Below are 12,760 nucleotides of genomic sequence, written 5' to 3' on the forward strand. Positions count from 1 at the left end.
AAGGTCAAGTTTTTGTTGAAAGGGGGCTGCAGACAGACGGAGCAGCTACCCAGATCAAGGGAGCCTTATTGGTCGTCGTGTTTATTTTAACTGACTTTTCTTTGTGGATTATCTGTGAGGAACTGAGGATACGTGGCCGGACCAGCTGGTTGGCCACCACCCGGTGGAATGGGTGAGGGTGTAGGGGTGGCGGAGCCCTCAGAAACTCAGGACCTCGCGAGACGCTGGGGAGACTCATAATTGGACTACACGCTGAGACATCTGAACCAACTCCATTAACATCAAAGACGTGGCAGGCAAAACGTATGCGTGTAAGACCCCAATTACAGCGGACGACACCCTAGGCAAGTGGCAGGAGGCGTCTGCTAGGTCCACAGGGGCGGTGATATCCGACACACATTAGTATATTTCAATTTAAATAATAGACCTATATACTGGATTCCCATCGTATCTTCTTTGCAAATTCCACATTCAGATGGCATTCTTACATTTGTATCTCACCACCATTACGGATGACCACCAAATTTGAAAGTTTGATGAGATGAGATGCAAATCTTTTCTTCCTGCCTTCCCAGTTGCATTGGATAAACAAGGCACTGGTATTTGAAATTTAATGAAAACGTGGTGAATTGGTCAATCTAAATGTTAAAAAACATAGCACTACCATTATCCATAGTTTTGCTTCATAATATCCATTCACTGGCTTTTTACTTTGCTTTGATCAACAGTTTTGTCAGTTTATTCCTTACCCTACATATTTTAAACAATAAATAGCTTAAGTTTTAAAACTTACTTACAATAATATAGACACTCTTTCCAGTTCCTGTTGGCCCCACAAATACAGAAGGTTTTTGATGCACTGTCAGCAATTCCATTAGAGCAGAGTATCGAATAGTATCCAGAGTTGGTACAATGATTTCATTAAACATCATATCGCAAGGTATTGGAGGAGCCAATTTGAGTGTTTCTACCCATGGCTCCCATATTCCCTCTCCCTGTTTTAATTTATAAAAAAGTCAAATGTGTAATAATGAAAAGCAAAAAGAAAAGAGATCTGCACTGATACAGGAGACTATATCTCAAATAAAACTTAAAGGACAATCAGCTATAAAAGTTGTTTCTGTTCTTACTCATATTCATGTGAGTATTGAAAACCAGACTACTCTTAGTGTACTGTAAGAAATTATACTTAACCTGATTTAGTGCTGACCATTCAGAGTACTACAAAAGAAAAGTGGAACATAGGAGCAAAGACTAAAGGACAAGGAGGGCACATCTAGACATGATGCTACACTGCCATAGCAATTCACTACAGGAAAGTAGTGTTGACAGGCAAAAACTGTGATGCTGCAGCTACGTCAACATAGCAACATGGTCTGTCATTATAGCGCACCGTTATGGCAACATACCAGCTAAAAATAACCGTGCAGCCAGAAGAGTGCAGTATGGGCTGTTACTGTGCTGTCATTTAGTACTTTCAATAGGAAGTACTATCTGACGGTGCAGTAACAACGGCACCATACGGCCACGTGTAGACATGTCTGGATTGTCTTAAATAAAACAAATATACATTTTGAACTTCCTGACTAAACTTATCATTTAAGAAGCATATTTTTCTTTCTAAGCTCTTCCCTTCAAACTCAATCACCAAAAGCTGTGATGTGCCATCAACTGATCACTAGCAGTGACCATTAGCAGCTTGATAGAATAAACACATAACCCTAAAATAATTTCATATCCTAGTCTCTCTTTAGAGAAAAATTTCAGCTTGTTCTAAATTATATCCAACTCAGCTCCAGATTATCAGGTTGGTTTGAATATGGAAAGAAGCCATTAATGAAATGAAATGAAAATTATTATCATTCTGCTACATAGTTCTCTCCTCATTCACCATTAAGCAGAAGTACTGAACAGTGGGACACAGAAGCAAAGGATAAGCAGAAAAACAATAGTCAGGAAAAGTTGTTTTCCCCATATACAGCAAAAGCTACCAAAAGACCTATCTGATGTTTCTACAATGGGGAAAGTTTAGACAAATTCCAGGATCTACTTTTCAGGTAACTAGGATGGTCACTTTGCACAGAGGATGAAAAAGCTGACCATTCCTTGACTGAATGAGCTCCCAACCTGAGCATGTTATTCTAAGACAGTGGTTCTCAACCTTTTTACACTCAATATACCCCTTGTCAGACTCAAGGCACATAACTTTTGTGAATTAAGTGACAGCCCATTTCAAAAACTAATTACAGTAATTACTTTCTTATAGAAGGGCTAGATGATGGGGGCAGGGAAGTGGCCAGGCAAGAACGAGCTTGCCCTTATCTGCTCACACTTCCTGTGGTACCTTTCAAAGAATCTCCCTGCACCCCAGGATACCCCAGTACCCTGGCTGAGAATCGCTATTCTAAGCTATCTTGGTAAAATGTTAACAATGACTGGTCCATGATCTTCTCAGAAAAAGATAAAAACAATCGTGGAGAACTCTGAAGTGATGAGAACTCTGAAGCGATACCTCTTTTGAGATAGAAGGAATTAGAGTGTGTCATACAGTCCTTGCTTTGTTAAGAATTAGGATTAGGAAAGAATGAGGAAAGGTGGATTGTCTGATTTAAGAGACATTCCATGACTACTTTGGGCAGAGCCTGGAGGTGGCAGCAGCAGTAGCTGAACTGCTTGTGCCCTCTCCAAATGGGTCTCCAAGGCTGATGCCCAGATTACCCCATTATTATACTACTAATTTTAGGTCAGAATTTGGGACAAGACTTAAATATCTTAAGTTTTGTCTGCTTCCTGACTTGAGGAAGGGCATTTGGTGCCTAAAAGATTGTCTAACCTTTCCCCCTTGCCTACCATCTCCTGCTGGGCCAAAGGAAGCTGCTAAAGAGATGCTGTACTAGAGAAATTAGAACCTCAGTACTCCAGTGGATCCTAACACAGAAGAGGGAGAGAGGACCTAGAAAGTGAAATAAAGTTATAACTTTACACATAAAAGTGAAAAAGTTGTGTAACAAAGTGGATAGGAGAAACTATACCAGAAGCTGGAATTTCTGCCACCAAAGGAATTCAGCTGTTGTAAACTGAAGTACTGAAACCTCCAGCAACAACACTGACTATCTCTGACTTCTACAGGTGGAATACATTGTCCATTAGCAATAAAAAAAACTGTGCAGGAGAAATGAATTATAGTAGTAGTAACATCATATAATATTCAAAAAAGATCAGTTTGGAATGGGTGATCAATTTGTGTTGTAATCCTTACCTTTTTAACAAATCGATAATCATAAATTGTTCCCTCTGTGGGAAATGGGACTGTGAAGGCCTTTGAAGCTGGCTGATCAATACTGCTCAACAATTTATAACATTCTCTTGTCTCATCACTAATCGGTCCATCAAGGATTTCTCGCACAAGCTTATCAAATTTTAGTCGATCATCCTCCTTACAGCTAGCTCCCACAGACCAAGTCAATGAAAACAAGAAAATACCCTAGTATAGAGAAAATAGAAATATAAAATATCAGTAGTTGTGTGTTTACAATATACCTATTTTTTGTTCATTGAAATCCATGAGCTGCCATGGAAGTAGACTAAGCCAAATATTAACATACAGAAGTAATGAAATATGACAGTAAGTTAAATAAACAGATATAATATTACACTTACGATCTCTTCTAATGGTTTACAGCACCCTGGAAATCCTGTTATATCAACATGTGATCTTATTTATTGATTCTATTTAAGAAGGCTATTCACTTTTTATTTATTTACTGAATGCCAACAGGTGAAAAAAATAGAGAGGCTTAGACTCCTTATCTAAAGCTCACATTCTTACAGAAATAATGCAATACAGAAATATAAACACGTAAACATGACCCCTAAGCATATACATAGCTTGCAGAAATTGGGCCTTAACTGGTGCAAAGTTGCATAAGAACAAACATACATTCCTCAACAGGGCCATCCTCATGATGAAGACTGGAAGTAAGAGAATAACAAGAAACTGTCCCTCCATGGGCACCTGGCCATACACACTACCCATCTGGGTAAAGTTAAAATCCAGGACAGATGGTGACTGATTTTTGGGGAAGGTTGGGGAGGCACATGGGGAAGGTCAGGGATTTCTATATGGAGGTAACAGCTTCCTGCTTCTTCTGCCCTAACTACTAGAAAGTTTCCCCAAAAGGTCAACTCTATATCTATAATTGCAGAAGATGGAAATTGATATAATAGACCTTTTTTTCCTAGAGCAAGTACTTTTGGAGTATGTAACCCACTATTCCTTATAAATACAACAGACTCCCTGGTTACATAAGAAATAATTTAAGTGTTTTCTTGGGTTGCCCTTCCTTCAGAAATACTAATATACCAGGTAAACTAACAAATGCTAAAACAGGTGTGGACAAATTTCAAAGTGAAACCTCTCACATCTCTTTCTACGACTTCCAAAGCAAAGGTCTAGTGGAAATCACAGACTTTCAGAAAAGTAAGGCTGGAAGCGGACCTCAGGAGTTCATCTAGTTCAAACTTTTACTCTGTGATTAAACTTCAGTGAGCCTGTGTTCACCACCTACCTGGCACCAGCCATTAACAGCTGACTGGGGAGAGACTGTGTTGGGGTGGACTTTTCTTCCAAACCCTAATAGGTGGGACCAGGACATTGAGAGCTGAACCTGACTGGACAATCCTGACCTGCTGAGCATAGGCAAACTCAGCCCAATTTGTGGCTTCTTGGCTCCAGTCATTGTGTCTTTTTGTGGATTGTATTATTGTTTGCAATGGTATGGGTGGGAGTGTAAAGAGAAGGAGGAACTCCTTGAAAACCCAAGGACAGAGACCATCTGTACATTCCAGCTCCTGAACAGTTAAACATACCATCAAGTCATGGCAGGTGAGAGGGCCACCAATCAGAAATTGCACACAGCCATGTCCCTGGGCAACCTTTCCAATGGCACATCCACACTGACTGCCACAAAGGCCCTGGCCATACTGGGTAAATACTCGACATGCTCCTAGTCTTGTCTCTTGCAGCCACAGAAAAAAGTCCATCTCCATCCTCCTTATAAACACCCTTCAGGAATGTGAAGACTGTTTTCAAATCCCACCTCAGTCTCCTCTTTTTCAGACTAAATAATCCTAGTTCTTTCAGCCTTTCTTCATAAGGCATGCTTCCCAGGCCTCTAATGATTTTCATTGCTCTCCATTGGACTCTCTAATTTGGCTATATCTTTCTAGAGGTGTGGAACCCAACAGTGGACACAGTACTCCAGGTGAAGCCTTACCAATGCTAAATAGAGTAGAAGGATCACTTCACTTGATTTGCAAGTGACACTCCTATTAATACAATGCAGTATGCTACTGATGTTTTTTGCAACGAGAGTACGCTATTGGCTCATATTTAGCGTATGATCCCCTGTAATCTCGAGGTCCTTTTCTGTAGTACTGCAACCTAACCAATCAACCCCCAGCCTGTATTTGTGCATGCAACTGTTCCATCCTAAGTGCAAGACTTTTCTATAATTTTATGATTCTTGAAGCTCAGAATCTTTTTACTAAGAATGTTAAAACATTCAATTGCTATAAAACTTGCTAACAGCTTATTTCAGTAAATCAAACATAGATTAAAATAGGTATTAATTAAAAAGTAGATAGTTAGCAAATGACAATACTCTCTAAACTTAATTTACAAGAAGTTTATTGTAACAATCAAATATTTTGTGTTTTATTACTTAAGAGCCTAGTCATGGCTGTAAAGTTCACCTTGAGCTTTACAATTCTCTGTGTTAAAAATACTGCCTACCTCAAGCCATGAGAAAATGTCACGTTCACTCATAGCTTTAATTTTGGCTTCATCAGCAAACTCATCCATCATACAATCCATTAGATTCATTAAGGATCTGACTAAGTTTGTGTCTGAAGTAGGAGATAATTCCTGAAATAAAAGAAAAACATTCTCTATAAAATATATATTAAATTAATTGACAAGAAGTCACATTATATTTATTACTTATTATAAAGACAATGATATTCCTGTAGACTCCATGTCAAACATATATTTTGGAGCAAAATTAAAATATAATTAAACATATAAACAAAAGAGTCTCCATATAGCAGAGCCCTGAGTATACTTTGGTTAAAATTACTAAACTTTAACTTGACAATTTTTGTTTGAAATTATTTGCTTTTCAGTTAATATTATTCATACATTTTAATAAAAACTCTCTTTATCCTACCTTTGTACATTTTCTAATAAACTCAAGACAGAGTGGAACCATTCGATCAAACAAGCCTATTATAAATTCTTTATACATAGCACTTAGCCCAGATGGCATCAGATTTAGCCATGACATCATCAGTGGCCTCCAGCCTAACATGTGAGGTTCCATATAGATCATGCCACACCTGGAAACCTGCAAAAAAGTATAATGGTTAGCTTGTGTGGCCTCTACAGATTTTCTTTCCTGCTGCAAGAGCCTTAAAATAATATTTAGTATTGTACTATGTAGATATTGAAGTTCTTAGTAGTTGGTGATAATTCTACTATCTTAAATATAAAAATGCATTGCCTCTGGCTTGTCAGTGTCCCTCTGAGAAAGACTGGAAGCATAATTCAAACTCAGCTAGACCACTGAACAACTGACTTTCCTGGGATGGCAGGTGGAATCAGAAAGATTTTCTTCAACAGACTTGGACCCCAATACCTAGTTTACAGCTGCTACTGGGATTTAGCGTTGCACATTTAGGGCACATCCAGACATGCATTTTTCTTGGGACAAGTAGCAGTGGCACATAGCAATGCTACTGCTATTTGTCCCCTGGAGAACGCCCATGAATGCACGCTCTGGTGCACACTCTTGCCCCAGGTGGGGTAGGTGAGGCTGGAGCCATCATGTGGGCTGGCCCCGACAGTGAGACGTTGGCTCCTGGGGGCTTTCTGGGACTCCAGCATTGGCAATCCAGCAGTAGGGAGCCTGGCCAGCAGCTGAAGCATGGCGCTGGCCAGCCAGGCTTCAGTTTCGGACAGCACACGTTACCACGATGTGCACCACCCCACTTTTTTCTCCCAAAAGAATCTATACAAAAAGAATAATAGTGTTCTCTATTGTAATGTGCAGTGAAACAGAAAAGTGCTGGGTAAAACTTCATAATTATTCTCATTTTAAGCATATAAAGAATTCTAATTTTAGTTTTGATGAAGATAATTATTAAGCTAAGTATTAAACCCTTCCTCCCCACCCCCATGATGCAAATTATTTGGGAATTTCTGCATGTGGGGCATGTGCTGTATGCACACTCATCTGGGCACACCCTTAGTGTTTATATTTTTATTCAATATTACAGCAATTTTAAGGTAAGTTCCTATCTCGCATGAGTGACCTATATATTTTGTTGCTATCTGAGATGCAGCTGATTGCCATTTAGGATGAAAAAGAAGTTTTTACTCTACTGCAGACAGGCCCTGAAATTGAAGGTCACACTTTCCACTAAACAACATAATATGTGTAAATAAACTGTGAAGAAGAGGAATAGTGATTGTTAATTTTACCAGAATTTGCTTAGTAGTTAATTTAAATTCTTCCTTTACAGCGCTTCCTTTTCCTTGTCAGAACTTTGAAGTCCTTTATGATTATAGGATCAGCTGGGTGGTCTGCATAACACCTCAAATAGTATTCTAATACTCTTACAAAAAAATGTAAGTCTAAATTTTAAGTCTAAAAGGAATAGCTACAAAATGTTTTACTTAAAAATAAATTGCAAGAATACAAACTATAATAGCAAATATTTTTAATTCAATGCATTGCAAATGAACTGGGAAAGAAACTGTTTTCAGTTCTGAATAATGAATATGTACAATGTAATCTTTCAAAGATAGATACTTACAGTAGCAGGGGAAGCAACTTCTAAATCCATTGGTTCAAAAATAAGGCTCATTTGTGGTGACATCTGGATGATCTCTCCACTCATAAGACATAGCTTCTTGTTATCATCCAGTACTGTATTCATATTCTCAATCCATACTGCATCTACTGGTCCATCAAAAATCAACCATTTCCTGTCTGGTGTCTTGTTTACAGAAAATCATTTTGATCAGAAAACTCAGATTTCAGTAAACTAAGTTTAGTCCAAAGAAATATATTAGATCTATTATATTTCCAGCAGTATATAATGTATTAACTGTATAGATTTAGGGAAGCATAAGGTAAGGACCCAGCCTTGCAAATATTTATACAGGATTAATACTCAATTATAATATCCTACTTTAGAAAAATAAGGTAATCTTGTCTCATGAGCCCAATCTACTTTTGACTGCAGTCTGGTTGCTCAGGGTATGGTAAGCTGCCACAAATACTCAGTATATGCACCAGGTGTATTCTATTACAAATTGTGCATACAAGATGCACTAAAGCCCATGTTATTAATACTGTAGAATTAATTTACACCTACATCACAAAATACTTGTTTGTACTTACAACAGAAGAAGCAAATGCTCTAAAGCTCACTGCGAGGATGCCATCAGACCATTCATGCGAGACTGGATCAAATTGTCCATAAAGCTGACCCATGGTTATAGACTTGGGATTTATAACAGTAATCTGAACCTTGTTTTCCTCCATCAACCCCTAGACATAAAATATATATACATATATTTGACTTTTACAGAATATATCCTTTATTGTATCATGTATTTACTCTGACTTCTCTTATACATCAGAAAATCTTCTTAAAGCACCCAACAGTAAGACTGGAAAAAATTACTATCTATGCAAACTAAACTCTAAAAATATTTTAAAGTAACTTACAGAAAAATATATTAATTGATGAAAAGAAGCTGGTAGTCAAGTTTTGTTACAAATAATATCTTGATATATGAAATTTAAATATAATAATATTTCTTTAAGAAATAAAGCAATGGCTGTAAACAGGGGAGTTAAGAAATCCAAGGTCTCTTCCCACATGTCGTATGACCTTAGACAAATCCCTTTGCTTTTTTGTGCCATGGTTTTCTCATCTATACAAAAAGAATAATAGTGTTCTCTATTGTAATGTGCAGTGAAACAGAAAAGTGCTGGGTAAAAGTTCATAATTATTCTCATTTTAAGCATATAAAGAATTCTAATTTTAGTTTTGATTACGCTAATTCTTTTCTTCAGTCCCTGTGAAATAAACAGACATTTCATTCAATGTGTTTTTTGTAAATCTGAAGTAGTTAGGAACCACTATTCCATAAGAATAAATGGCACTCAAAAGTACTAAGTCTGACAATCTTGTTATATCTTGATACTATAGAAATATGGGTTCTTTGATTATGGGAAAAATATCCCTCATTCCAACAGCAGTCCAGCAGTATCTATTCTAAAGAATCTTTCTGAATCTAAAGTCAGAGATAAGCAGTCGGGCATTCATTTATAATTAAGTACTTTAACTGCTCTCCACCTTTTGGATATATGTACCTTATCTTACTCTATGAAAAGTAAAGTGTGGAAATTCTTATAACACTGTTTCAAACAAGGCTGATTACGTCTCTATGGATGTATGATTATAGCTCCTCTTTTCTGACAACTTCTACTTAGCCATAACTTACCTTGACACTTTATTTTACTTCCCCAAAGCAAGTATTGAAAGGGAGTTATGTTTATGGCTGTGTACACACATTCAAATAATCTAGAAGAATTCTCCCAGCTTTGTTATCCTGGTAGAAAAACTTACCTGGAGATGTCTGAACAGACATTTGAGTGTTTAGCTGTTGAAGAACAGAAAGCATGCACTGTTAACACTGCGCAGCTAGGGAGTCCCTGTACATACATCTCAGGGTGTTCTTCAAGGCTCCTTCAGTCCCTCCAGAGACATATGGTAGTAGTGCACACAGCAGCCTTGATTGGCTGACCAAGACTGCTCAGGGTCAGCCAGTATCCCCCTGCAGTATAATGTGACACTCTAAGGAGGTAGGAGGAGGGAAGCAAAGCCTAAAGCCCCCTAGAATTCTAAAGGATTGTGCTGTGGCTTCTCTCAAAAGAGAATGTATACATAGATATGCTCTCCCAAGGGCATCATGCTGGGCTATGGGCAGCCAGGTCTGGGGGTCACCCAGGGTCAGGAGGAGCAGCCAAGACCCAAGGGGAGTGTGCAGAGTCTGAGTGTAGGGAAGCCAGAACCCAGAAGATCTGCATCAGCAACAAAGAGATCCAGAGGGTCAGGCAGAGCACAAGGTCAGGAGGCTAGCCAGGTCAGGTATCCAGGGGATCAAACCACAGTCAAGTCAGGGAGCCAAAGGGTCAAGCCAAACTCAGGGTCCATGGACAAGCTGGGTTGGGTATTCAGAAAATCCAACAGAGTGCCAGTAGCATCCCAAGCCAAGGGTGCAGATGCCCAGATGTAAAGTTGAGTCTTGCTGCCCACACCCTTCCTTTTCCAGGTCAGGGGTTACTATTGGAAGGGCTGTAGGGTCACCTGACCCTGGCTAACCACTCCAGTGGCAAGAAGTGTGTGTGTGGCTCAGCTCAGATGTAGCGTTCTGGCCACCTGAGTTGCCCCCAGTGTGCTTCTGAGGAGGTAGCAGAATAAGTGCCCATACCAGGCAGGCCAAGGCCCCAGGTTCAAGGGTATGGCCAAAAAAGGGAATGATTTAAACCTAGCCATTCTCAATTTATTTTTCTCCTGCAGAGGTCATTTTTGTTCTGGGAGAAAAATGCTGAACACTTGTGGCTTCCCCTGGGAGAGCAGCAGCTCACCAAGGAGAAACTGCATGTCTATATATGGTCTAAGTCAACAAAAACCCTAAAGGACAAGTCTACTAAGTAAAGAAAAAAAAAATCAACTGACCATCTCCATAGACAGCCCGAACTCATAATTATACCTATGTAAACAGCAAACATGTAATGATAACATTATAAAATATCAGTAGTATAATTTAATTACAACAATACAGATATGAAAACTCAGTCTTTCTTGAGTATTAATCATCATCATCAATGCTCAAGAAACAGCATTTGAATCTAGATTTTGAATTTGGACATAAATAACAAATTCTTTATTGGATAATTATCTGTTAGCCAACTTCTTTCTCATTCATCAGAAATAGGTAATATCTCCCTCCTATAAAATTCAGAAATGGTCCAATGCTGTTGATGCAGACTCCTAGATTAAGACACTCCCCACCTCCCCATTATTTCAGATAGGGTAAAAAAGTTCCTACAGAGCAGGTCCAACAATTACCATAAGAAAAAAAACATACTGAAAATATGATTATTATCCTTAAGGTAATTCCTTTAGAGAAAAATTCCAGTCTGTATTCTGGTTATTTAAAAGACTGTCAGGGTGGGTAGAAAGAGAAGAGCAATTGCTAACAAAGAAAATTATCAGGTAAGAAATTTCACACTCTGCTGCACAGCTTCTTTCTTCATTCATCATTAAAAAGAAGTATTGAACAGTGATTCACAGAAGTAGGGGGCAAAGGATAAAGAAGAACCGTAATAAATATTATGGTAGAATAACAAGCATATAAAGGCAAACAAACTGTAGCAGTTCCAAAAGGATGCAAAGTAATGAAAATTTACTTTGGTGATCAGAAAAAATAAAAGATCAGGTTTGTTTAACATACCATTTAGACTAACTCAAACACTTACTGATATTCAGTTTAGAAGTCTGACATGTCTGAGTAAAGAAAACCATGAGGACTGTTACCTGTCTCTTAAAGGTGCTTCACTGCAGGTCTCTAGCCAACCAACATGGAGGCATTTTAGTGTAACTGAGATCACCAGTATGGTAATTATTTATTTTATACTACAAACGTGTCTGGAGACCATGATCCCATTATGATAAACTTCATACATATAAAAAGAAAGTCCACTATCCAGAGTTTCTTTTTCTTGTAATACCAAGAAAGAAATTTGACCAGATAAACTGAGATTTCCTGATTGAGTTCTTTCTAGATTCCATAATGTATTGATGAAGACAATGGAGGCACACTGGACTGTATGGCTTTTCTAATGCCCAGGCTGTCAGTTTTAGGTAGTCCAAGTCTTTGAGAATAAAAATCTAGATTGCCTGGATTAAATTCCAGATGCACCTCCTCTGCTTTCAGTTTCCGAATGAAGCCTACATCTTATTTCAGTTATATGTCATGAAAAGGGACAGGGAAGGAGCATACTAGGATGACACTGAAATGAAATAAATACCTATTCTTTATTATTTATTCTATATCGGTCCATACTGGATCAACACCAATAAAGGGAAAATTAACATTATCGGCAATCGGCTTTTTTTGCCCGGTGTAACTGATAATGTCAGAGATAAATGCCCCATGCATGCGCACAGCTGCAGCATGCATGTAGCCAGGAACATAGCCCAGCAACTTGGAGAGCAGTGTCCAGCCGATTAGTCTGTGGGGAGGAGGGACATGGGGGGGGCACAGATTGAGGCCCCCATGGTGAGGGAGGGAGTGGAGCTGGGACAAGGTTATGTGCTGCCCAGCTGGGCATGGGACAGAGCCGCGGGCAGCTCATCCAGGGGGTGTGAGAGGGTGGGCAGGTGGTACAGCTCCCGCCACTGTGCCCCCCCCCAATTTGTGCACAGGGTGAGGGCAGGCTGCCTGCTGCAGGCTTAGGGCCAGCAGCTATGCCATCCTCTTGCCAGAGAGGGGCCTGAGCCGGGCATGTCCTTGGGGCAGGCAGGGGTGGGTGGCAGCAGTGCTGGGAGGGGAGGTTATGGGGGGACTGTAGCCACCCCAAAATTCACTGTAGCTCCTCTACAACCCCCCTTTCAGAGC

General features: G+C 39.2%; 1 protein-coding gene across 1 annotated transcript in view; it reads right to left on the minus strand.

Moving 5' to 3' along the window:
- DNAH7 (dynein axonemal heavy chain 7) overlaps window positions 1–12,760 on the minus strand; it is a 257,096-nt gene that overhangs the window by 130,809 nt on the left and 113,527 nt on the right. The window contains exons 30-35 of the mRNA XM_019522878.1: window positions 8,466–8,615; window positions 7,876–8,058; window positions 6,228–6,404; window positions 5,795–5,926; window positions 3,260–3,484; window positions 798–995 (exon numbers count right to left, since the gene is read on the minus strand). Coding sequence (XP_019378423.1) covers window positions 798–995; window positions 3,260–3,484; window positions 5,795–5,926; window positions 6,228–6,404; window positions 7,876–8,058; window positions 8,466–8,615 — 1,065 coding nt within the window. The remainder of the gene's footprint in view (window positions 1–797; window positions 996–3,259; window positions 3,485–5,794; window positions 5,927–6,227; window positions 6,405–7,875; window positions 8,059–8,465; window positions 8,616–12,760) is intronic.

Source organism: Gavialis gangeticus, unplaced genomic scaffold, assembly GCF_001723915.1.
Source record: "Gavialis gangeticus isolate Ggan-Ray unplaced genomic scaffold, GavGan_comp1, whole genome shotgun sequence".
NCBI lineage: Eukaryota > Metazoa > Chordata > Crocodylia > Gavialidae > Gavialis > Gavialis gangeticus.